This window comes from Bos indicus, chromosome 14 (assembly GCF_029378745.1).
Source record: "Bos indicus isolate NIAB-ARS_2022 breed Sahiwal x Tharparkar chromosome 14, NIAB-ARS_B.indTharparkar_mat_pri_1.0, whole genome shotgun sequence".
NCBI lineage: Eukaryota > Metazoa > Chordata > Mammalia > Artiodactyla > Bovidae > Bos > Bos indicus.
Genome location: NC_091773.1, coordinates 42,314,919 through 42,342,876, shown reverse-complemented (window position 1 = coordinate 42,342,876; position 27,958 = coordinate 42,314,919). Strand labels below are relative to the sequence as shown.

Genomic DNA, 27,958 nt, shown 5'->3' with positions numbered 1-27,958 from the left:
CGAGACCCGGCGCTGCAGCCTCCGCGCCGTTCAGCTGTGGCAGCCTGCGCCCAGGTCCCGGGGTAACAACGCGCTCCGTCCTTCTCCCGGAGCCAGCGCCGCCCGCTGTCAACCGAGCGCCCAACCCACCCACCCCGGGCTCCTGGTCGCGCCGAGGTACTCACCGGCGCCCCGGGATCTGCGAGGATGTGGGCTCTTGCAGCTCCAAATCCTTAGAGAAGTGAAAGCGAAGCTCCCACGGGACACGCTTTTAAACCCCAAAGGGACAGGTCTCCGGAAAACCCCGTTTTCACCCACTTACTGAGGCTGGGAGTTTCCGACTGGGGCTGTACCCGGTGTCTTTTGCTGGGAAACCAAGTGCTCCGGGCTGGCACTGAGAAGGGACACTTTGGGTTTTGTTTTGTTTGTTCTAAATGGGTGCTCCTTGACGGAGGCAGAATTAACAGGCATAATTCTACATTTTAGACCCTTGCTGAGACCGAGTAGATTTTACTTGTGTGGAATACGAATTTTAAATGGGCAAGGACAGAGCTGAAGCGATGGCGTTAGCAGCCATACGGCTAGTATAGAGTCCAAAAGTTGACTAGGGGGAAAAACAAAACAAAAAAGGTGTGCTGGGGGGATTGGGGGGAAGGGAAACGTGTTTAGGGAGGGATCGCCTGAGGAAAATTCTGCTGTTTTACAGTAAATACTTCCTCTATCAAAAGGAGACGAATGGGGAGGGGGCCAGAATAGACAGGAGGTTGTTGTCCTGTTTGATGCCTTTCCTGGCTCCACCTTTAGATTAGAAGAGCTTTTTGCCCACTCACAGGTATTCAAGCATCAAAAAGTGACATAGTCCAGAAGTACCTGATTAGTAACAAAATAACGGAGTAGGGTTTAGAGTATAGAGAATTCTTAATGGGCCTCCTCTAGAAGTTTAATATAGAATTAGAAATTAGGTATATTCCTGTTTTCCTTACAATGCCCACCGAGCTTCTGCAGTTGCTTCTTTCTGGATGGCTCCCAGCTCTTATCCTCCCATCACCTCTGATCTAGAGCGGAGAGGTAAAGCAAGAGGAGGAAGCTAAGGTGTCCATTACTGACAAGGAGGAAGCTAAGGTGTCCATTATTCCATTTCCTGAATATCTACACTAATCATGTAGCATAAGTTATCAGCAACCAAAATATTAGAATTCTAAACTCCTAATAATAATTACTCTGAGTGGCTATCTGCAGTTTGTTCCAATAGATTTCATTAGAGGTTTCATTACTTTTTGTCCTTTCACTTTGACACTTCTTTTGGAAGTTGAAGTAGTTGAGGACCTCCTATGTGGTCCTTGATGATTGTGCTCTCTAGTTTTGATAATTTAATTATTTGACGACCCAAAAATGGAATAGTGGTACAAATGGAGAACTGAGGAAGATTAGAAAGCCTGAACAAGTTTAAAGAGAATTACACAGGGCATCATAACAATGCTGAAATACCTTAGACAAAAATGGAAGAGGTTACTTTGTAGGACCACATTACATGTTGATTTCTCTGTGATGTGAGATTTTTTTTTTTTTCTGGCTGCACCTGTGACACATAACCTAATGTAATAAAACCAAACAGTCAATGTCTTTTTCCCCTTAAATAGGAGTATGTGGTGCAATGTTTCAGAGCTTGGCCAAGGAAGCACCACAGTGAGTTTCATGTGGAGAAAGATGGGGTTTTTGCACATTTCCCTTGAGGACACACATGCAGTTATTTTTACAGGAAGCAGTGTAGCTCAGTGGCTGAAAGCTTAGTTTCTAGACTTTTCAACCTGACAATCTTGGATTTGAATCCTGACTCTTACAAAACTCGTTTTATCCGGGGAAAAATTTGGGCCCCAGATTCTCCATCTGCCAAAATGTTTAGTAATTGATAGTACTTACCTCAAGAAATGGTTATGGGATTAAATGAAATACTGTATATAGTATTATAGGATGGCTTCAGAAATGTCTTTATCTGCTGTTTATCATAGGACTTATGGATAGAATTTATAATCCAATCAATATGTTTGTGGCAAATATTAGAATGCTTTGTGTGAACATAAAATTGATTTTAGAACCTTTAAATGGTGGTTTTCATATATGATTATTTCCTACTGTTTATTAACTTTTTATTTATTCACTCGTTTATGCCAATTGCTCATACTAAAGCCAAATCTTATATATTCAGATAATGTCTTTCATGAAAATAGGTCTATGTAATGTGTACAGTAGACAGTCAATACATACTGATTGGTCTTAAACAGTAATGAAAGATTGGATTTGAAGGATTGTAGAAACTAATTTGTTTATGTTCACTTTGACCCCATAACAAGCATCTGAGGATTGAATGTATTATTTGGCTTAATATAAAAACCAACAAGACTTTTTTAGACAGCCATCATTCTGGTTTAACCAAATTCCCTACTGAAAACAAATTCTCCAGTTTCAATCCCTTCAGGAAATCTAAAGAAAATTCCACAAGCCCAAGCTTGCCTTGCATTATTCTTTACGGTTTATCTTTTTTTGTAACCTAAGGGAAAAGTCAAGGTGGGGGGGGATAGGGTTGGTATTCTATGCATAATCTAAAAATAAAAGCAGAGTCCTTTCCTATTGTGACAACAATGTCAAAAGCAGGCTCAAACTAGGCAATATTAATATGTTACTCTCTATGTGGTATGGAGAAAAGACTTCAGTTGAAGGCAAGTCATTAATGAGAAATCTAGGAACTTCTGAGACCTGGGTTTGAAGCACTGGAATGTATTTGCAACATTGTCCATCAGGGGATTTCAGGTTTAAAGAGTTACTGTATTTGGATGGCTAGGTAGATTCTTAGAATTAAGGTGCTTACGAGTTGAAAGGGATATCAAGGGATCGGTTAGTCTGAGGTTTTCATTGTACAAATTAGGGAAGTGAAGATTTTGAGCTGCTCTGTCCTTTTAGTGGTCTCTTAACCCATTTCCACACCAAGACACAGCCTCCAGGTCTCCCTCTGTGCTTTGTGTTGCCAAGGCTATCTGGAGCTGAGCTGCTGGTGGTGATTTAATTCCTAAGTCACGTCTAACTCTTTTGTGGCCCAGTGAACTGTAGCTTGCCAGGCTCCTCTGTCCATGGGATTTCCCAGGCAAGCATAATGGAATGAGTTGACTTTTTCTTCTCCAGGGGATCTTCCCAACCCAGAAATTGAACCCATGTCTCTTGCATTGCAGATTCTTTACTGCCAAGCCACCAGGGAAGCCCAGGGCTGACCTATTTAACAAGTTAAGTCACTCAGTCATGTCCGACTCTCTGTGACCCCGTGGACTGTAGCCCACCAGCTCCTCCATCCATGGGATTCTCCAGGCAAGAATACTGGAGTGGGTTGCCATTTCCTTCTCCAAGGGATCTTCCCAACCCAGGGATTGAACCCAGGTCTCTCACATTGCGAGCAGACACTTTAACCTCTGAGCCACCAGGGAAGCCCATTTAACAATAGTGGCAACCAAAGACGCTCTAGATAAGGCAAATATTTTTTAGAATTGCACAAAAAAGACTTAATTCCCCACTAAGTCATCATTTGAAAGCATTGATAAAATACCATCCAATGACCAAGTGGATCAACATGAATTTTGGGAGCACTCATTACTGAAATTTGGAATGAAGAGGGCACAATAAGTAGTGCTCAGAAAAAATAAAACTGCCTCCTAAATCGAAGTGTAAAATGTGGACCTTTGAAATAACATTTATGTACAATAGTAAAAATGTCTCCTTTTCATTCTAATGTTTAATTACTTTGTTATTATTCCTTTAAAGCTCATTTCAAGCTATATGGTGTATAAACTTTCCTTATCCTCTATTCCTCCTGAAGTATCCCTGCCAGACACCTTTAAGATGACAGAGAAAAGAAAAAGTTTGGCTCTGCACTATCTATACAAATCTAATTACAAAGTTAGGATACTAAATAATTAGCAATTGATCATTGTTTGAGAATCTTCAGGTGAGAGAGACAATAGTAGAAGAAAGAGAGGTGGAGATAGATAATAGAACCTGGAGGTAGTTTTCATTTAGATAAAAATGATGATGTATTATTAAAAGATTATGGGTAGGCTTCCCTGGTGGCTCAGTGGTAAAGAATCCACCTACTGATGCAGGAGACATGAGTTTAATTCCTGATCTGGGAAGATCCCACGTGTCCCAGGGCAACTAAGCCCATACACCACAACTACTGAAGCTGTGCTCCAGAGCCTGGGGACCACAACTCCTAAAGCCTGTGCGCCCTAGAGCTGGTGCTCTTCAACAAGAGATGTCATGGTGATGAGAAACCCGTGCTTCGCAACTAGAGAAAAGCCCACACAACAAGGAAAACCCAGCACAACCAAAAATAAATAAATAAATAAGATTATTTTTTAGAAAGATTATGGGCATTTAGGATCAAATCCTGGTGAAGCAATTGGCTCAGGTTAGAATCCAGACCCGGCACCTACTATTTATGTTTAACAAAAAGATTAACTACCTGGTAGGACCCTTTGGATCTTTAGAGACAGTAAGTATAAGGCACTGAACAGTGCTTGGTACATGACAGGTACTCAGTTAAAGGCAACTAGCATCATCATCCGGAGAAGGCAGTGGCAACCCACTCCAGTACTCTTGCCTGGAAAATCCCAGGGATGGGGGAGCCTGGTGGACTGCTGTCTATGGGGTCGCACAGAGTTGGACATGACTGAAGCGACTTAGCAGTAGCAGCAGCAGCATCATTAATCTCCTAAGTGAATTCTTGCTCATCATGCGTACAGAAACTTAGTGTCAGAGCTTTGAGTAGATCCTGCCTCTCATTTTGTTTTTCTTACCTTGTTAAATGTCAGTATGAAGATTTGATGTGAGATTCATGTTTGTTCCTCTATCTGCTATCCAGTCTACATACTGTATTGTAAATATATGGGTCACTAACAGCACATAATTTAATGGGGAGGGTTACTCACTTTTGTATGACAGATAATGATGTAACAGATTATAATGTTATCGGGAAGTTTATGATATATTTGACAGTCTTTAGTTCCTTGGGTTCCAAGCAGCATTGTTTGTAATCTTAATCAGGAGTAGGCATACATGTGAAATGTCTTGCACTCAATGAGAATAGTTAAAGTTCACTGGTGAAAGTCACAGGAAATACATTGTCATCAACACTCAATAGTTTACAGAAAGATTCAAACAAGACACTCTGGCAAGCTTGTGAAGAAATAAAATAAGTCCCCATAAAACCAGATTTTAATCCCTCAGGGAATCCCTAGCTTTCTATCAGTGTATTACTATTGCCAAAAATGATGTCATTTATAATTTCATCCATTTTGATTAAAAAATGCCCCTAAATAAGAAGACATTTAAAAACAGATATAAATAATTAGTTAACAGGGTATGAATTTATTTATTGTTTTCCTAACATGTCAAGAAGCTAAACAGGGCTGTGTTTGAAGAGAATGTGAGTCTCTGGGCATTTAGAAATAGAAGATACTGAAAAGATAAGGGGTCTTATAATATAAATGTCAACTTTGTACCAGTTCTAGGAAAGGTAAGCCTTCTAAGGTCCATTATTAAAAAGAAAGCATATGATCATAGTGCCGTACTGTGGAGATAAACTTCCTGCAATGTTGCCTCCAGGAAACAGCTGGACACTTGATCAGCCACCAAGTTTTATATAAATATACAGTCACGTGCCATAGATCATAAACTTTCAAGAATTTCTCATTTTTAACCTATAGTTTACCTGTTTTTCTGTCAATGGAGCAAAGAGACTTTGCTGTCATCACACCTGTTCTGCACTATCCCAAAGAGTTATATCTGAATTCAAATGAAAGAAACCTAGACTCTAAAATATTGTCTTACTTTGGCTGTTACATAATAATGAACTTCGGAGTTTTTCCCTACACTCTGCAGAAGCAAGATACATTTTAAAAATTCTTAGAAATTAGTGGTCAGGCCAATTGAAACACTGCCATCAGATGATATAATATGACTTAAAACATTTGGCTGATTCTTACTTACTGTTGAATTCAGTTTCTTTTAGGTATATCTTTGGAATTCCTCCCCTGATCCTTGTTCTGTTGCCAGTAGCATCATCTGATTGTGATATTAGCGGTAAAGACGGTGGAGCATATCAGAATGTTCTAATGGTCAACATCGATGACTTGGTATGTGTTTGTTTTCCTCGCATTTTAACTCATTGGCAAAATTTTATATGTACTGTTGGTATGCAGTTTTATATTTTAGTATTTACTTATATTCTTTGAAAGACAGTGAAATAACTAAAGAATAAAAGTGAATGGGGGCTAACAGTATTTTTTTTTTAGAGTTGTCATCATTATATCCTTTAAAAAGAATTCTTTCCTAGACTCCAGACTCATCAATCCTAGTTCCCTTCACTACCAAAATTTTTCTGAACATAATTTAGCATAACTCTCTGCATCTCCTCATCTTCCACTGACAGTCCATATAAAAGCATTACACTGTGGCTTCCCTGGTAGCTCAGATGGTAAAACATCTGCCTGCAATGCTGGAGACCCAGGTTCGATACGTGGGTCGGGAAGATCCCCTGGAGAAGGAAATGGTAACCCACTCCGGTACTCTTGCCTGGAAAATCCCATGGACAGAGGAGCCTGATAGTCTACAGTCCATGGGGTTGCAAAGAGTCGGACATGATTGACAGTCCATATAAAAGCATTGTATTCGAAGAAGGAAAATAACAGAATATATAGTTTAAAATTTATCGTGAAGGGATTTCCCTGGAAGTCCAGTGGTAAGACTCCATGCTTCCACTACAGGGGAATGTGTTTGATCCCTGGTCAGGGAACTAAAATCGAAAAATTATCAAGAAGAGAAAGAGATGTATAGTTATTTTATTTTATCTGAATGTGTGTATTGGCATATACTTAAGTATTTTATATATATATATAATTTGCTGTGGTATTTTTTACTTACTTTGGACATTTTTTGATAACAGCTATTATTCTTTAGGGTAGTTTTAGGTTTACAGAAAAGTTGAGGAGAATGTAGAGAATTCCCACACACCCACCCTCCCTCTGTACAATATCCCCTGTATTTAACATCTTGCATTTGTGTGGTACATTAGTTACAATCAATGAACCAATATTGATACATTGTTATTAACTAAATCCCATAGTTGACATTAGTGTTTGTTTCTCCTGTTGCACAATTATATGGTTTTTGACAAATGGGTAATGTCCTGTATCCACCCTGACAGTATCATGCAAATAGTTTCACCATCCTTAAAAATTCCCTGTGCTCCACTGATTCATACTTCCCTCCCTCCTCTTAACCCATGGCAACCACAGATCTGTTTACGGTCTCTGCGGTTAGCCTCTAAAAATGTCATATAGTTAGAATCATGTAGTTTGTAGCTTTTTTAGACTGGATTCTTTGATTTAGCAATGTGTATTTAAGGTTCTTCCCTGCCTTTTTGTGGCTTGATAGCTCATTTCATTTTATTGTTGAATAAAATTCCATCGAATGGATGTACTACAGTTTGTTTCTCCATTCACTGATTGAAGGATATGTCTTTATTGCTTCTAATTTTGACAATTATGAATCAGTTCAGTTCAGTTCAGTCGCTCAGTCGTGTCCGACTCTTTGCGACCCCATGAATTGCAGCACACCAGGCCTCCCTCTCCATCACCAACTCCCAGAGTTCACTCAGACTCACGTCCACTGAGTCAGTGATGCCATCCAGCCATCTCATCCTCTGGCGTCCCCTTCTCCTCCTGCCTCCAGTCCCTCCCAGCATCAGAGTCTTTTCCAATGAGTCAACTCTTTGCATGAGGTGGCCAAAGTACTGGAGTTTCAGTTTTAGCATCATTCCTTCCAAAGAAATCCCAGGGCTGATCTCCTTCAGAAGGGACTGGTTGGATCTCCTTGCAGTCCAAGGGACTCTCAAGAGTCTTCTCCAACACCACAGTTCAAAAGCATCAATTCTTCGGCGCTCAGCCTTCTTCACAGTCCAACTCTCACATCCATACATACATGACCACAGGAAAAACCATAGCCTTGACTAGACGGACCTTTGTTGGCAAAGTAATGTCTCTGCTTTTGAATATGCTGTCTAGGTTGGTCATAACTTTCCTTCCAAGGAGTAAGCATCTTTTAATTTTATGGCTGCAGTCACCATCTGCAGTGATTTTGGAGCCCAGAAAAATAAAGTCTGACACTGTTTCCACTGTTTCCCCATTTATTTCCCATGAAGTGATGGGACCAGATGCCATAATCTTCATTTTCTGAATGTTGAGCTTTAAGCCAACCTTTTCACTCTCCACTTTCACTTTCATCAAGAGGCTTTTTAGTTCCTCTTCACTTTCTGCCATAAGGGTGGTGTCATCTGCATATCTGAGGTTATTGATATTTCTCCCGGCAATCTGGATTCCAGCTTGTGTTTCTTCCAATTCAGCGTTTCTCATAATGTACTCTGCATATAAATTAAATAAGCAGGGTGACAATATACAGCCTTGACGGACTCCTTTTCCTATTTGGAACCAGTCTGTTGTTCCATGTCCAGTTCTAACTGTTGCTTCCTGACCTGCATACAGATTTCTCAAGAGGCAGATCGGGTGGTCTGGTATTCCCATCTCTTTCAGAATTTTCCACAGTTTATTGTGATCCACACAGTCAAAGGCTTTGGCTTAGTCAATAAAGCAGAAATAGATGTTTTTCTGGAACTCTCTTGCTTTTTCCATAATCCAGCTGATGTTGGCAATTTGATCTCTGGTTCCTCTGCCTTTTCTAAAACCAGCTTGAACATCAGGAAGTTCACAGTTCACGTATTGCTGAAGCCTGGCTTGGAGAATTTTGAGCATTACTTTACTAGCATGTGAGATGAGTGCAATTGTGCGGTAGTTTGAGCATTCTTTGTCATTGCCTTTCTTTGGGATTGGAATGAAAACTGTCCTTTTCCAGCCCTGTGGCCACTGCTGAGTTTTCCAAATTTGCTGGCATATTGAGTGCAGCACTTTCACAGCATCATCTTTCAGGATTTGAAATAGCGCAACTGGAATTCCATCACCTCCACTAGCTTTGTTCGTAGTGATGCTTTCTAAGGCCCACTTGACTTCACATTCCAGGATGTCTGGCTCTAGGTCAGTGATCACACCATCATGATTATCTGGGTTGTGAAGATCTTTTTTGTACAGTTCTTCTGTGTATTCTTGCCATCTCTTCTTAATATCTTGTGCTTCTGTTAGGTCCATACCATTTCTGTCCTTTATCGAGCATAAAGCTTCTGCAAACATTTGTGTGCAGGGTTTTGTGTGGACATACATTTTCAACTCATTTGGATAAATTCCTAGGAGAATGATTGCTGGATCATATGGTAAGACTATGTTTAGCTTTGTATTAAACTGCCATGCTGTCTTCCAAAGTGACTGTACCATTTTGCATTCTCAACAGCAATGAATGAGAGCTCCTGTTGCCTTACATCCTTGCCACATTTGCTGTTGTCAGTGTTTTAAATTCTAGCCATTCTAATAGATGTTTCATTGTACTTCACTGTCCTTTTAATTAGCAGCTCCCTAATGTCATATGATGTTGAACATCCTTCACAGACTATTGCCGTCTGCATATCTTCATTGGTGAGGTATCAGAACTCACATCCTACCTGACGTCCTAACTGTATTGAATCTTACTATCCATGGTCATGGAATATCCTTCTATTTATTATTTCTTTTATCAGAGTTTTGTGCTTTTCCTCATACCAATCTTGTTCATATTTTGTTAGAACTATACTTAAGCACAGGATATTGTATTTTGGGTAGTTTTGTAAATAGTGTTGTGTTTTGAATTTCAAGTTCCAATTATTCATTGCAGGTATATAGGAGAGCAATTGACTTTCATATATAACCTTGTATCCTCAAATCTTGCTAGAACTGCTTTTAGTTCCAGGAGGTGGTATTGGTATTGTTGCTATTCTTTAGGATTTTCAACATAGACAAATGATTCATTGACCAAAATAATTTTTTTACAGTTTAAGAGCCATATTAATGTAATAGGATATGTTGATTTAACAGTAATCAGTACTTGAAACCCCAAATGACAAAGCAAACTCTCTCACACGTTCATAAGATGGAAATAATTGTCTAATCTTTCCCTTCCTTCCCCTCACTCTTTCTCTGCATACTCATACTGAAGGGGCACAGCTCCTTGGGAAATCAGTGTCTTACCTCTTGGGGGGATACAGGAAACTCAAGATGCTATATAACTGCATGCTGTACCACTTTAATACATAGAACTGCTGACAAAAAATGCACACTACATGGTAATTGCCCACTTTTTCATTTCATGAATTGAGGGCGTTTTCTGCATTAAATTATGCTCCCAAATTAATATTTTGAGTCAAGAAATGGATTTTACTCTTTACTAACTTTTAAAAACATTATTTATTTATTCATTTTAATTTTTGGTCGTGCTGGGTCTTCATTGCTGCCTGTAGGCTTTCTCCAGTTGCAATGAGCAAGGGCTGCTCTCTAGTCACAGTGCAAGGGCTTCTCATTACAGTGGCTTCTCTCGTTGCTGAGCACAGGTTCTAGGGCATGGGGGTTTCAATAACTGCGGTGCAGGGACTTAGTGGAATTTCCTGGGTCAGAGTGATCGAACCCGTGTCCCCTGCATTGGCGGGTCATTCTTAACCACTGGACACCCCAGGAGAGTCCCTTTACTTAATCACCTTCATTTCCCAAAGGAAAATTCTGAGGCTCAGGGTCACCCTGTTACGTGGCAGAGCCAGGATCTGAGCTTCTGCTGTTCACCAGCACACTCTCCTGCCTTCCAGTAGCAATCACTGTGTCATTATATGCATTCAGCCAACATTTATGTGGAGCCTGTTATGTGCCAGTTGTGAAAACCCTGTTGTGTGGTGAGGAGGTGGGGGTGTGGGGATAGATGCAAAAATAGACCAGATACAGACCTGTCTTTTAAGGACTTTACATTTGGTGATGGTTAAGTCTTGGTGTGAGAATGCAAGTTGCAGCTTGAAAAGGAGTGGCTGCCATACTCTCATTTTAAACAAACTGGTTGTGAGTCAGATTTGGAAACAAAGAAATATAAACTGTGTGCTAGGAAAACTTCAATAGATCAGCTTGACACCAGGAGAGAAACCATACTGCGGGTTAATGTGCTGATCTCCAGACCTTTTAGAGTGTACACCGTTTAGTAAAACTGTCTTAAGCCTGCACTTCCAGTATATATTTACTTACCTGTTATAGCATTTGCATAGTAATTGCATACATGTTAGTAATGATATATTCCAAACAATAAAAATTTACAAAAGATAAAGAAAAACTGTAGATAGAATTCCTAAAGCTTTTCCTTCCATGCTTGCCGTGGATTCTCCATTGTAGACTCTACTTTGAAAAGACCTCTAACATAGTGGAAGACACAAGTGTATATATAACAAGATTGTGAGTTATCTTGATGTGATGTTATTTAGACATAACCAAAAGTCAACAGTGATTTGGTCATAAAATAACATTTAATTTCAGTGCAACTTTTGAGAATTTACTGTGTACAACGTAAGTCATTAGAAAATAAGATAGTCCTTGTTCTTCTATAATTTATGAGATTAAAGTAAACACATGTTACTGTAATAGAAAGTAATGAGTAGTGCATTACAAAGCGGTTTCATACACATTATTTGAGCTTCATAATATCTCTATGACATGATAATAATAATAATCAATTCAGTTCAGTTGTTCAGTCGTGTCCAACTCTTTGTGACCCCATGGACTGCAGCATGCCAGGCTTCCCTGCCCATCACCAACTCCCGGAGCCTGCTCAAACTCATGTTCATCGAGTTGGTGATGCCACCCAATCGTCTTATCCTCTGTTAGTTATAATAATAATAATAACACAAATTCAGGGTTTACTATGTGCCAGCACTGCTCTGACCACTTTCCATGTAATAATTATATAATTTTAATATAATAATTAGATAATTCCATGTAATGAGGAAAGTGAGACCTGAACCACATAGCTGGCAAGTGGCAAAGCTGGAATTCAAATCCAAACAGTCTAGTTCCAGAAAAAGTCCTCATTATGATGAGGCAAAGCAGGCAATAGCCTGTTTTTTTTTTTTTTTTTGGTGGGGCCGGGGGTAGGGGAAACACATGATAGAATGTTACGGTAATAACATAATTAAAGAAGGGTGTCAGGACAATAAGAGGGTAACTGATCTGGTTGTATTGTAGGGAAAGGTGAAGGGGAGCTGGACAGATATTTTGAATACATCTGGATGTTAAAATCATCCAGAGCACATCAGTAAAGTAGAACTGAGTTGTGGAAGTAAGAAAGTACAAATGATGGAAGCCTTGACACAGAATCCATATAAGGTTCAGGGTAAGGGCGAGACTCATTTTTCTACTTAGCTCAGAAGGAATGGAAAATTCATAATAAATAATAAAGGTCCTTTTTCTATATGGTCTACTAAGTAAGGATTTAGATTTCTAAAACTAGGATGTCTAAGTTAAATAGAATCAGCACTTTAAGCTTCTTAATATATATTCAGTTAAGTTCAGTTCAGTCGCTCAGTCGTGTCCGACTCTTTGCGACCCCATGAATTGCAGCACACCAGGCCTCCCTCTCCATCACCAACTCCCAGAGTTCACTCAGACTCATGTCCATCGAGTAAGTGATGCCATCCAGCCATCTCATCCTCTGGCGTCCCCTTCTCCTCCTGCCCCCAATCCCTCCCAGCATCAGAGTCTTTTCCAATGAGTCAGCTCTTCGCATGAGGTGGCCAAGTACTGGAGTTTCAGCTTTAGCATCATTCCTTCCAAAGAAATCCCAGGGCTGATCTCCTTCAGAAGGGACTGGTTGGATCTCCTTGCAGTCCAAGGGACTCTCAAGAGTCTTCTCCAACACCACAGTTCAAAAGCATCAATTCTTCGGTGCTCAGCCTTCTTCACAGTCCAACTCTCACATCCATACATGACCACAGGAAAAACCATAGCCTTGACTAGACGGACCTTTATTGGCAAAGTAATGTCTCTGCTTTTGAATATGCTGTCTAGGTTGGTCATAACTTTCCTTCCAAGGAGTAAGCGTCTTTTAATTTTATGGCTGCAGTCACCATCTGCAGTGATTTTGGAGCCCAGAAAATTAAGTCTGACACTGTTTCCACTGTTTCCCCATCTATTTCCCATGAAGTGATGGGACCAGATGCCATGATCTTCCTTTTCTGAATGTTGAGCTTTAAGCCAACTTTTTCACTCTCCACTTTCACTTTCATCAAGAGGCTTTTGAGTTCCTCTTCACTTTCTGCCATAAGGGTGCTGTCATCTGCATATCTAAGGTTATTGATATTTTTCCCGGCAATCTTGATTCCAGCTTGTGTTTCTTCGAGTCCAGCGTTTCTCATGATGTACTCTGCATATAAGTTAAATAAGCAGGGTGACAATATACAGCCTTGACGGACTCCTTTTCCTATTTGGAACCAGTCTGTTGTTCCATGTCCAGTTCTAACTGTTGCTTCCTGACCTACATACAGATTTCTCAAGAGGCAGATCGGGTGGTCTGGTATTCCCATCTCTTGAAGAATTTTCCACAGTTTATTGTGATCCACACAGTCAAAGGCTTTGGATAGTGAATAAAGCAGAAATAGATGTTTTTCTGGAACTCTCTTGCTTTTTCCATGATCCAGCTGATGTTGGCAATTTGATCTCTGGTTCCTCTGCCTTTTCTAAAACCAGCTTGAACATCAGGAAGTTCACAGTTCACGTATTGCTGAAGCCTGGCTTGGAGAATTTTGAGCATTACTTTACTAGCATGTGAGATGAGTGCAATTGTGCGGTAGTTTGAGCATTCTTTGGCATTGCCTTTCTTTGGGATTGGAATGAAAACTGTCCTTTTCCAGCCCTGTGGCCACTGCTGAGTTTTCCAAATTTGCTGGCATATTGAGTGCAGCACTTTCACAGCATCATCTTTCAGGATTTGAAATAGCGCAACTGGAATTCCATCACCTCCACTAGCTTTGTTCGTAGTGATGCTTTCTAAGGCCCACTTGACTTCACATTCCAGGATGTCTGGCTCTAGGTCAGTGATCACACCATAGTGATTATCTGGGTCGTGAGGATCTTTTTTGTACAGTTCTTCTATGTATTTCTTGCCACCTCTTCTTAATATCTTGTGCTTCTGTTAGGTCCATACCATTTCTGTCCTTTATTGAGCCCATCTTTGCCTGAAATGTTCCCTTGGTATCTCTAATTTTTTTGAAGAGATCTCTAGTCTTTCCCATTCTGTTGTTTTCCTCTATTTCTTCGCATTGATCGCTGAGGAAGGCTTTCTTATCTCTTCTTGCTATTCTTTGGAACTCTGCATTCAGATGTTTATATCTCTCCTTTTCTCCTTTGCTTTTTGCTTCTCTTCTTTTCACAGCTATTTGTAAGGCCTCCCCAGACAGCAATTTTGCTTCTTTGCATTTCTTTTCCGTAGGGATGGTCTTGATTCCTGTCTCCTGTACAATATCACAAACCTCATTCCATAGTTCATCAGGCACTCTATCAGATCTAGGCCCTTAAATCTATTTCTCACTTCCACTGTATAATCATAAGGGATTTGATTTAGGTCATCCCTGAATGGTCTAGTGGTTTTCCCTACTTTCTTCAATTTAAGTCTGCATTTGGTAATAAGGAGTTCACGATCTGAGCCACAGTGAGCTCCTGGTCTTGTTTTTGTTGACTGTATAGAGCTTCTCCATCTTTGGCTGCAAAGAACATAATCAATCTGATTTCGGTGTTGACCATCTGGTGATGTCCATGTGTAGAGTCTTCTCTTGTGTTGTTGGAAGAGGGTGTTTGCCATGACCAGTGCATTTTCTTGGCAAAACTCCATTAGTCTTTGCCCTGCTTCATTCCGTATTCCAAGGCCAAACTTGCCTGTTACTCCAGGTGTTTCTTGACTTCCTACTTTTGCATTCCAGTCCCCTATAATGAAAAGGACATCTTTTTTTGGGTGTTAGTTCTAAAAGGTCTTGTAGGTCTTCATAGAACCGTTCAACTTCAGTGTTACTGGTTGGGGCACAGACTTGGATTACTGTGATATTGAATGGTTTGCCTTGGAAATGAACAGAGATCATTCTGTCGTTTTTGAGATTGCATCCAAGTACTGCATTTCAGACTCTTTTGTTGACCATGATGGCTACTCCATTTCTTCTGAGGGATTCCTGCCCACAGTAGTAGATATAATGGTCACCTGAGTTAAATTCACCCATTCCAGTCCATTTTAGTTCACTGATTCCTAGAATGTCGACATTCACTCTTGCCATCTATTGTTTGACCACTTCCAATTTGCCTTGATTCATGGACCTGACATTCCAGGTTCCTATGCAATAATGCTCTTTACAGCATCAGACCTTGCTTCTATCACCAGCCACATTCACAGCTGGGCATTGTTTTTGCTTTGGCTCCATCCCTTCATTCTTTCTGGAGTTATTTCTCCACTGATCTCCAGTAGCATATTGGGCACCTACTGACCTGGGGAGTTTCTCTTTTAGTATCCTATCATTTTGCCTTTTCATACTGTTCATGGGGTTCTCAAGGCAAGAATACTGAAGTGGTTTGCCATTCCCTTCTCCAGTGGACCACATTCTATCAGATCTCTCCACCATCACCCACCCGTCTTGGGTTGCCCCACGGGCATGGCTTAGTTTCATTGAGTTAGACAAGGCTGTGGTCCTAGTGTGATTATATTGACTGTTTCCTGTGAGTATGGTTTCAGTGTGTCTGCCCTCTGATGCCCTCTTGCAACACCTACCGTCTTACTTGGGTTTCTCTTACCCTGGGCGTGGGATATCTCTTCAAGGCTGCTCCAGCAAAGCGCAGCCGCAGCTCCTTATCTTGGACGAGGGGTCTCTCCTCACCGCTGCCCTTCCTGACCTTCAACGTGGGATAGCTCCTCTAGGCCCTCCTGGGCCTGCGCAGCCACCGCTCCTCAGGCGGAGGGTAGCTCCTCTCGGCCTCCGCCCCTGGCCCCGGAGTTGGGTAGCTCCTTTCGGCCGTTCCTGCGCCGTCGCAGCCGGGCACTCTCACTGCTGCCCCTGACCTCAGACGTGGGGTAATTCCTCTTGGCCGCCGCCCTTCGGGCATATATTAGGTAATACATATTACCTAATTCTTTTCCAGAAAGGGTGCACAAATGTACAGTTCTTACAGGAATATATGAGGTCATCATTTTTGTCAGCATTGAGTATTTTTATTTTTTATAATATCTAGCAAGGCAATAGAAAAACAACTTGTTTTGATTTACATTTCTTTGATTGCTTGTGACATTGTTTTTTTTTTTTTTACATGTATTCATCATTTATGTTTTTATTTTGCACTGAGATAAAATACAAAGTACTGTTAAAGTGTACAATTTAGTCACTTTAAGTATAGTCACAAGTTGTGCAATCCTCACCATTATTTACTTCCAGAACATTTCATCACCTCAAAGAATGATAAAACCATTAGCAATAGCTTTCCATTCCTCATCACTAGACTCTGGTAGCTACTAATTTACTTTCTGTTTCTATGGATCTGCCTTTTCTCCATGAGTCATACAAATGGAATCATACAATATGGAGCCTTTTGTATTGGACTTCACTTAGTGTAATGTTTTCAAGCTTAGCCCATATTATAGCATGAATCAGTACTTCATTTTTCTTATAGATTAATAATCTGTTGAATGGATATACTGTATTTCTGTTTATCCATTCATCGGTTGAATGGATACTTTTTTTCCACTGTTTGGTTATTATGAGTAATGTTTCTTCAAATCTTGGTTATACAAGTTTTTGTGGAATACTCTTTGATATATACCTACGAATGGAATTTCTGGGTCATATGGTTAACTCTGTGTTTAACTTTTTGAAGAAATGACAAACTATTTCACAAGTGGCTGCACCATTTTATACTCACATCAGCAGTATTTGAGGATTCAAGTTCTCCTTGCTGACTTTTTTACTATAGTCGTCCTAGTCGTTGTGAAGTGGTATGTCGTTGTTCCTTTGATCTATACTTCACTGATGACTAATGATGTCGAGCATCTTTTCAGTATTGACCATGCTTCTTGGCCATTTGTGTATCTTCTTTGAAGAAATTTTTTTCAAATGTTTTGCTCACTTTTAATTGGGTTGTGTTTTGTTTGGCTGTGAGAGTTTTTAAAATATATTCTGGACACTAGATGTTATCAGATGTGCAATTTGCAAATATTTTCTCCCATTCTTTGCATTTATTTTCCTTTCTTTATGGTGTCTTTTATAGCACAAAAGTTTATCTTGATGAAGTTCAACTTATTTACTCTTTCTTTTTTAGTAATGCCTTTGGTAGCATAGTTAAGAAACTATTACCTAATCCAAGATCACAAAAATTTACATTTTTTTTTCTAAGAACTTTATAGTTCATATTTAGGTCTTCAATCTATTTTTAGTTAATTTTGTACATGATATGAGCTAGGGAGTCCAATTTTATTTTTTTCCAGTTGTTCTTCACCTCTTGTTGAAAAGACTATTTTCCTCCATTGAATTGTCTTAGCACCTTTATTGAAAATCAGTTGTACTAAAATGTATAGGTATATTTAAAATTTTTAATTCCATCCCATTGCTTATATGCCCATCTTTATGTCAATACCACACAGTCTTGATGGCTGTAGCACAGTAGTTAGTTTTAAAATTATAAGTGTGAGTCTCCAACTATGTTCTTTTTTAAGATTGTTTTGGCTCTTACGGATCCTCATCACTTATTTAAGTCTGTTGTTGATATTTATTCTACTTTTTTAGGGATTCTTTTGTTTAAAAGCTTTAGAATTTAAATGTAGTACAAAACTCTGGTGATGCCATCCCTCTGTGCAATAATTATACAGCATAACTCCACACACCTATAATCATGGCCATGTCAGTGGTATGGACAGAGGAGATGACAATGGACAGGATGGAGACTGGTTTAAGACTATCGTCTTCCTTATAGCCCTCAAGATCCTTTGCCATTTTCCTATTGGCTATAATTCAGTAAGAGATCATTATATAAGTATGATAACTTTATGACTATCATACTTGTTGAAAACATTTCCCAGTTTACATTTACTTTTTATCTTGTTTTTTTAATATACAGATTTTATTTTATGTAGCCACATCTATAAAAATAGGATTACCTATAAATTAGGATGCAATATGGGCACCAAAGTGGAAGCTGCCATTTCACATTTTAAGGAGAGAAGACAATCAAGTCTTCATGGAACACATGACTTTTTTTCTCCTGATTTTTTTTAAAGACAACTTTTTAGAGCAGCTTTAAGTTTACAACAAAATTGAGAGGAAGGTACATTTTTCTTATGTACCCAGTCCTCCGACCTATATATATAGCCTCCCTTATTATCAACACCATTCACTTTTTATGAAATACATCTTTTATGAAGGATGTACCTACATTGACTCATCACAATTGCCCAAAGTCCACAATTTCCCTCAGGGTTCACATTTGTGTTGTACATTCTGTGGATGTGGAGGAAGCATAATGGCATGTATCCATCATTGTAATAACATACAGAGTGTTTTCACTTTTCTAAAAGTCCTTTATGCGCTGCCTATTTATCCTTCTTCCCCCACCAACCTCTGGCAACCACTCATCTTTATATTGTTTCCTTTGCTTTGCCATTTTGAGCTTTATGCCTTCTTTCCCAATCTGTATACCTTTTATTTCCTTGCCTTATTGCATTAACAAGGACTTATTGAATAAGCAGGGACTTTCAGTACAATTTTGAAAAGAAGTGGTATGACGGGCCATCCTTGCTTTTTACCTGATCTTTGTGGGAAAACTTCGAATTCCTCATTGCTAAGTAAGACATTATTGTTGTTGTTTAGTCACTAAGTCATGTCTGACTCTCGAAACCCCACGGACTGTAGCTCACCAGATTCCTCTGGCCATGGGGTTTTCCAGGCAAGGATACTGGAGTGGGTTGCTATTTCCTTTTCCAGGGGATCTTCACCACCCAGGGATCAAACCTGCATATCCTGCATTGCAGGTGGATTCTTTAATCTGCTGAACCACCAGGGAAGCAAGCAAGCCATTAGCTGTAGTATTTTTGTGTAGTCTTTATCAAGGTGAGGAAGTTCCCTCTTTTCCTAGTATATTGAGAGTTTTTTTCTCATGAATGGGTATTAGATTTTGTCAAATGCTTTTTTTGCATCAAGTGATAAGATCATGTGATTAAAAAAAAACTGTACTGATGTGGTAGATTAAATTAATTGATTTTCCACTGTTGAATCAGCCTTGTCTGCTTGGAATAAACCCCTCTTGGTTGTGGTATATAAATCTGTTATTTACTAGATTTGATACGCTAATATTTTGTTGAGGACTTTTGCATCTGTGTTAATGGGAGAATCTGGCCTGTAGTTTTCTTTTCTTTTTTTTCCCCTTTTCTTGTCTTTTTCTGGTTCTGGTGTTAAAGTAATGGTATTCTCGTAGACTGACTTAGATGTGTTCCCTCTTCTCTGTCCTCTAAAAGAGATTGTAGAGAATTGGTCTAATTTCTTTCTTAAGTGTTTGCTAGAATTTATCAGTAAACCCATCTGGACTTGGTGCTTCCTGGCTTGGAATGTTATTAATTACTGATTCAGTTTCTTCAGTAGACATAGGCCTATTCAGATCATCTATTTCTTCTTGTGTTTTGGTCATACATAATTCTTTTCTGTTTTATATTATTTTTTAGAACTTCTTATTTTGAATTGGGGTATAGACAATTAACCACGTCGCCACAGTTTCAGGTGAAGAGCAAGGGGACTCAACCATACATATACATGTATCCATTCTCCCCCAAACCCCTCCTCTCCCATCCAGGCTGGCACATAACATTGAGCAGAGTTTCTTGTGCTATACAATAGGTCCTTTTTGGTTATCCATTTTAAAAATATCAGGGCCACATATAATTCTTGAATGTTAAAAACACATGTAGGTTTTACCAAAAGGAATAGAACAGGCTTGGGGGGCTCCTCTACGGAGGGAATGGATCACCTTGCAAATGAATATAATTAAGAAACCAATTGCATGGTGTCGTTGGATTGTAGGATGCAAGACAAGAACCAAATCCTCAGAGAAAGCCTGGACCACTGAGTGCTGGGTTCATTATACAAAGGAGTTTGGACCTCTTTTTTAAGCATCCTGAAGTCATTGGGGAATTTGGAGGGGAATAAAAGACACTGAATATAAGCACCACAAGAATAGAAATCTTTGTCCTTTGTATTCACGGCTATTCCCTGAAGGCCTAAAACTCTCAATAAATATTTGATGAATGAATGGAGAATGAAATAACATCATCAGATTTATATCTTATAATTTTTTTCTGGCAATGGAGATAATTTGTAGGTTAGCATGGAAAGCAAGGAGAGAGTGTGGAACAACTTCAGAGAACTTTAGATAAAATTGCTGATGGCTGTGGCGCAACACAGTGATTCATAACTTTAAGGTACTTGAGGTGAACTGAGAGGATTGTTAAAACACAGATTGCTGGACCTACTCCCAGAGACTTTTTAAGGAATTTTGATCTGGGAATTCCACTGGATAACTTCATTATGTCCTTGCCTCATATGGAAAGAATTTATAAACTTAAAGGAAAAATTAGAATAGTACCCTGATATTAGTCTTGTACCTAAATTTTATTGCCTCAGATCTCGAAAGGCATATTTCTCTCTGTGGGTATCAGCTCTTATGAAGTTTGTTTCTTTTTCAGTGTTTAATTCAACCACAGTAACAAAAAAAAATAAACAACAACACATCATAAATTAAATTAGCCATTATTTTAAGCTTCCCTGGTGGCTCAGATGGTGAAGAATCTGCCTGCAATGCAGGAGAAATACATTCGATCCCTGGGATCAGGAAGATCCCCTGGAGAAGGAAATGGCAACCCACTCCAGTATTCTTGCCTGGAGAATCCCATGGACAGAGGAGCCTGGTGGGCGACAGTCCATGGGGTCGCAAAGAGTCAGACAAGATTGAGCAACTAACCCTTCCTTCCTCATTTTATTTTAGCATCCATGATTAAGCATCTGTCTTATGGATAAATCAAGCAATCTTCTGCAGCAAGAAAAAATATCCTTTCATTGATAGCCTTGAATAGATTGCTTTTCAGTGAATTTGCATTGCAGTGCAGTTCAAGGGACACTGAGTGAAGGATCAGAAGACCTAAATGTGTTACTGGCTTTATTATTAGCAAGCACTGTGATCTTGGAGGGCTTCCCTGATAACTCAGTAGGTACCGAATCTGCCTGCAATTCAGAAGACCCCGGTTCAATCTTGGATACCTCATTTAACCACTTTGGTACTTTCCAATCCCCTACAAACTATGAACACTGAATTATCTCTGGGGTCCATCATAGTGCCCCAACTTTTTGAAACAGGGAACAAAAACCACATTTTAGTTTCTTCTTTCTTTTCCTCCCTTACTTTATTACTGGCCTGAACAATTGATTGTTTTCCTCCTTTTATAAACACGTATCAATCCTCTACTATGTGGAATGTTCTGTGTCAAACATTATACCTCTAAATTAATAATATTAGTAATAATTAATAAGCTATCTGTCTCTAATCTACATATAATCAAGGACGGGAGTGAAATGTATTCAGCAATTTATAAAGCAATAAATAAACCATATTGGAGAAGAAAAGATGATCCTTTCCCCATTGACTAGTCCTAGTACTCTTGTAAAAAACCAATCAGTTGATCACATATGTGTGGCTTACATTTCCTTCATAGATACATATTTACGCTGGGCCAGTACCAGACTTTTATTACCATTGCTTTGGAGTAAGTTTTGAAAGCAGAAAGTGTGAATCCTTCTGGTTTGTCTTTCTTCTAGACTGTTTTGACTGTTCAGTCCCTTGCAATTCCATATGAATTTTAGAATCAGCTCATTAATTTCTGAGAAGTAGTCAGTTGGGATTCTACTAGGGACTTTGCTGTACCTATAAATCAATTTGATAGGTATTGTCTCTTTAACAATACGTAATGATGCCTCTGACCCATGAATATGGGATGTTTTCCCATTTATTTAGATCTTTAATTTCTTTTAACAATGTTTTGTAGTTTTGAGGCTGTAAGTTTTAAACCTATTTTGTTAAAAATTATTTCTCAGTAATTTATGTATCTTTGATGCTATTGTAAATGAGATTGTTCTCTTAATTTTATTTAAAAATTGTCTGTGAGTCTTAACTGTGCTTCTTGTAAGTATAACTAAGTTTTTGTCTTAGTTCCCCATATAACACTATAGGCATCGATAGCTTAAGGACAGTTTAAGTTTGATTCATCTTTGCATTGCACAGAATGCCCAGCAAAAGTATCTTTCACATTGTAGTTTTTCATATAAATAATAATATGAATTGTAATAATATATTGGGTCGACCAAAAAGTTCAGATTTTTCATAAGATGTTACAGAAAAACCCAAATGAACTTTTTGGCCAATCTTATATAACACATAACTTATGAACTATAAATCAACACCATAAATTAATGGAAACTCAGAACTTGTTTCAAATATGCTAAGAAGTATTTTTTCTTGACCACCTGTTTGTTTAAAAATTTCTTATGAATCAAATGTCAAGTACTTTTCTGATATCCAGTATAAGCTAGTCTTTTACATTATACAGCATTATTTTATCCATTAAAAAATTGTTTTGCCTAAACATGACTCATATGATTGAATGACGTGACTCTTAGTCACCAGAACAGCATCTGGTTAAAAATATAAAGGCTGCTAAATATGGCCAAATACTTTCTAGGAATGATTCAGTCTAATTGCAGCCATATAAAGGATTGTCCTTTAAATTATTAAATTATATAATCTAACGATTAATAATTGGCTTTTATCATTTCTAATATCTTTAACACTGTCTCTGTCTCTATTCCAGGGGCCCTCACAGATTTAAATTTCATAGATAACTCTCAAATCTACCCTCAAGTCTACACCTATCTCATGAACTTTAGAATCATTCAATTCAAACACCATAGAAATCTCCACCGGGATATATCGTGACACAATGGAAGACTAATTATCATTACTTTTAGCCTGTTCCTCCTTCTACATTGTCTGTCTTAGGGAACAGCATTTGCTCAATTATTTAGTCATCAAAGTCTGGAATCACTCTTAAGACCTTTTCTCCTTCATCTCATCCATCATTAAATCCTAGAGAGTAGTATATCTCCTTAACACCGGTAAAAGTCAAGTCAGTCACTCTATGATTTCCACTATCTTAGTCTTAGTTCAGGGCTTCCCTGGTGGCTCAGATAGTAAAGGATCCACCTGCAATATGGGAGACCTGGATTAAATCCCTGGGTTGGGAAGATCCTCTGGAGGAGGGCATGGCAACCCAGTCTAGTATTCTGGCCTCGAGAATCCCCAAGGAGACAGGAGCTACAGTCCATGGGGTTGCAAAGAGTCAGACAGGACTGAATGACTAAGCACAGCACAGTCTTAGTTCAGGCAATCATCAAACTTCCCTCGCACTACTTCTATAGCATTTGGGTAGGCCCCTGGCTCATCTCACCACCTTTTGCGTGCATCCATCTTCTTCACTGCCATTTGAGTTATCTTTCCAAAATTCAAATCTCACTCCTTTTCAAAAACCTTAATTTTTAAAAGTCTCACTCCCCTAATACCTATCCTACAATTGATTGGTTTGCTAACAGAAGTAGCTAAGAAAATAAATGATCAAATTCTAGTCAAATATTACTTTAGAAATAGTCCAAATAGATTATGTTTGCTTGCATGCTAAGTCATTTCAGTTGTGTGTGACTCTCTGCAACCCCATGGACTGTAGCCCACCAGGCTCCTCTGTCCATGGGACTCTCCAGGCAAGAATACTGGAGTGGGTTGCCATTCCCTTCTCCAGGGGATCTTCCAACCCAGGGGTCAAACTCGCATCTCTGGTGTTTCCTGCATTGGCAGTCGGGTTCTTTACCATTAGCACCACCTGGGAAGCCTACATTATGTTTAAATAACTATAATTAACAGAGAAGCTATTTAAATTGACTAAAGTAAAAATTAAAGTAGTTCTTTATTAATTGAGTTATTCTAGAAGATAAAAAAAATTTCCTGTGTCTATAATTTAGCGGCAGGACTGAATCTGTTACAATCTAACAGGAAAAGTAAACTTTTAAGAGGTAAGTCTTTTTTGTTTTATTAATGACTTTTTAAAGTTGTAAAGATGAAATAAAAATATGCCAATTAGGGAGGGACAGTTAGAAGTTTGGGGTTGACATATATATACTGCTATATTTAAAATGCAAAACCAGCAAGGACCTACAGCATAGCACAGGGAACTCTGCTCAATATTATGTAACAACCTAAATGGGAAGAGAATTTGAAAAACCATAGATACATGTGTGTGTGTGTGTGTGTGTGTGTGTGTGTGTGTGTGTGTTAGTCAATTAGTTGTGTCTAATTCTGTGACCCCACGGGCTGTAGCCCACCAGGCTCCTCTGTCCATGGAATTCTCCAAGCAAGAATACCGGAGTGGGTTGCCATTGCCTTCTCCAGGAGATCTTCTTCACCCAGGAATCGAACCTAGGTTTCCTGCATTGCAGGTAGATTCTTTACCAGCTGAGTGATAGGGAAGTATAGATACATGCATATGTATAACTGAATCACTTTGCTGTACATCAGAAATCAACTATACTCCAATATGAAATAAAAGTAAAATAAAATACATCAATTAAAAGACTCTCTGAGTAGATAGAAAAAAAAAATGAAACCCAACTATATATTGTCTACAAGAAACCCACTTTAAATGGGTAAAGACACAGATTAAAAATGAAAAGATGGAGAATGATATGTCAACACTAATCAAAAGAAAGCTGAAGCAGCTATATTAATTTCAGACAAAGCAGATTTCAGACCAAGGAAGATTCTCAGGAATAAACAGGGCATTACATAATAATAAAGGGGTCAGTTTTCCAAGATAACATTTTGATTCTTAATGTGATTGTGCCTAACAGCTGCATTGAAATCTTGGGAGCAAAAACTGATAAAACGCAAGGAAAAATAGATAAATCCACCATTATAACTGGAGATTTCAACACCTCTCTAGCACTAACTGACAGATTCAGCAAGCAGAAAATCAGTAAGAATGTAATTGAACTAAAAGCATAGTAAATTAACCAGACCTAATTGATGTTTTTAAAATATTAATAATTCATTCAACAACAACACAATACACATTAAATGGAAGCTAACATGGGATTTTCAATAGGGTTGAAGACATTTTGAGTCAAAAAATATACCTTAACAAGTTTTTAAAAAATAGAAATGATGAAAACTATGCTCTCAAACCAAAATGTAATTAAACTGAAAATAAATAACAGAAACAGAGACGGAAAGTCCCCAAGTATTCAGAGATTAAGAAATATACTTTTAGATAGCACATGAATCAAAGAAGAGATCGCAAGATAAATTTTAAAATATTTTAATCTTAATGAAAAGAAAATCCAGATTAACAAAACGTGTGGACACAGTGAAAACAACGCCTAGAGCATTGAACGCTAATATAGAAAGAATAAAGATATAAGATAATCCTCTAGCTTTCATATTAGAAAAATAGAAAAGAGAGAACAAACAGAAATAGCATATATCACATACATGGAATTTTTGAAAAGGGTACAAATGAACTTATTTACAAAACAGAAATAGAATCATGGATGCAGAAAACAAACTATGGCCATCAGGAGATGGGGTGGGAGGATAAACTGAGAGGTTGGGACTGAAATATACTCACTACTACATATAAAATAGATAACTAAAAAGAACCTGCTGTATAGCACAGGCTGCTGCGGCTGCTAAGTCACTTCAGTCATGTCTGACTCTGTGCGACCCCATAGACGGCAGCCCACGAGGCTCTCCCATCCCTGGGATTCTCCAGGCAAGAACAACTGGAGTGGGTTGCCATTTCCTTCTCCAATGCATGAAAGTGAAAAGTGAAGATGAAGTCGCTTAGTTGTGTCCAACTCTTAGTGACCCCATGGACTGCAGCCTACCAGGCTCCTCCGTCCATGGGATTTTCCAGGCAAGAGTACAGGAGTGGGGTGCCATTGCCTTCTCCACTATAGCACAGGGAACTCTACTCAATACTCTGTAATGGCCTATGTGAGAAAAGAATATTAAAAAAAGAGCAATGTATATATATATATATATATATATATATATATATATATGTATAATTGATTCACTTTGCTGTATACCTGAAACTAACACAACATTGTAAATCAACTATACTGCAAAAATTTATTTTTATTAAAAAAAATAAATTAATCAGAATAAAAGAATTAAAATTTAGAAAAAAAAACCTGAAAACAAAAAATTAACAGAGAAAAAACAATGAAACTGATATCTGGCTCTTTGAAATGAATAAATTAGTAAACCACTCTCTAGTCAGGCTAACTAAAAAAATAAGAAAGAAGATGCAAATTACTAATGTTAGAAATAAGAAGGATCATTACTACTAATTCCATAGCTATTAAAAGAATAATAAAGGAACATTACTGTGCTGATTAATTTTATGGGTCAAATTGGCTAGGCTCTGGTGCCCACCTGCTTGGTCAAGCAGCAGTTGAGATGTTGCTGTGAAGGTATAGTTTAGGTGATATTAACATTTAAATCAATAGACTATGAAGAAGACAGGTTAAGTTACCTTCATGGTGCAGATGATCTCATTTGTCATGGACCGAATGCCTATACTATTCCCAAAATTCATATATTGAAGCCCTGAACTAAACTGTGATGGTACTAGGTGGGGACTTCAGGAGGTAATTTTACCTGAGGTCATGAGAGTAGACTACTCATGATGGGATTAGTTCTCTTAGAAGAAGAAGAGGGCTTCTCAGGTGGCGCAGTGGTAAGAATCCACCTGCCAATGCAGGAGATGCAAGAGATGCGGGTTCAATCCATGAGTCAGGAAGATCCCCCCAGAGAAGGAAATGGCAACCCACTGCAGTATTCTTTCCTGGGAGACTCCCATGGACAAAGGAGCCTGAAGGGCTACTGTCCGTGGAGTTGCAAAAGAGTTAGGCAAGACTGAGCTATTGAGCACACACACACAAGGAAAGAAACACCAGAGCTTTCTCCCACATGTGAGGACACAGTGAGAAGATTGTCCTCTGAAAGCCGAAAGGTTCTCACTGGGAACCAAATTTACTGGCACCTTGATCTTAAGATGCTCCAGCCTCCAGAACTGTGAGAAATAAATATCTGTTGTTTAAGCCACCTATTCTGTGGTATTTTAATATAGCAACCTGAGCAGAGTAAGACATCATTCAGTCTCTTGAAAGCTGTAAGGGTAAAACCATGTTCTCCATGTAAGAAGGAATTCTGCTTTCAGGCTGCCTTCAGATTCAAGACTGAAACATCAGCTTCCCTGGACCACCAGCCTACTGACCTATCCTGCAGATTTTAAATTTCCCAGTTCCCACAATCACATGAGCCCATTACTTAAAAAAAAAAAAAAAAAAAATGTATATACACACACATATATATGTATAAATGTATATATGCATACACATATGTGAATATATAAATATATATTTAAATATCATATATAAGTATATATAAATATATGAATAAATATATGTGTGATATATGTATAATACATATAATAACATATATGTGTATAGATATACGTGTGTGTGTATATATATATATACCCCCTATTGGTTCTCTTTTTCTGAAGAATCTTGCCTAATACAAATATGAACAATTTTATGTCCACAAATTTGATAATTTAAATGAATGAACCTTAAAAGACATAAGTAACCAAAACTCACACATGAAGAAATAGATGATATGAATAGGTCTATTTTCTCTATGAAAGTAATTGAATCAACAAGTAACAACTTTCCAAAACAAAATTCCAGGCCCAGATGGTTTCACTGGTGAATTCTACCAAATACTTAAGGAAGAAAGTATACGAGTTCTGTACCAAG

At 38.5% G+C, this 27,958-nt stretch overlaps 2 protein-coding genes across 6 annotated transcripts in view; one reads left to right on the top strand and one right to left on the bottom strand.

Moving 5' to 3' along the window:
* The window catches only part of ZC2HC1A (zinc finger C2HC-type containing 1A), a 209,084-nt gene that overhangs the window by 82,666 nt on the left and 98,460 nt on the right, over nt 1–27,958 (bottom strand). For 3 of the 4 annotated variants that reach the window (XR_011570619.1, XR_011570618.1, XR_011570620.1), the window contains one exon: nt 165–27,958. This exon is cut by the window's right edge. The exons of the other annotated variant lie outside the window; for it this stretch is intronic. The gene's annotated coding sequence lies outside the window, so the exon portion shown is untranslated. The remainder of the gene's footprint in view (nt 1–164) is intronic. 4 annotated transcript variants of the gene reach the window in all.
* IL7 (interleukin 7) overlaps nt 1–27,958 on the top strand; it is a 60,263-nt gene that overhangs the window by 549 nt on the left and 31,756 nt on the right. For both annotated transcript variants that reach the window (XM_070802734.1, XM_019974069.2), the window contains exon 2: nt 6,025–6,158. In XM_070802734.1, coding sequence (XP_070658835.1) covers nt 6,025–6,158 — 134 coding nt within the window. The remainder of the gene's footprint in view (nt 1–6,024; nt 6,159–27,958) is intronic.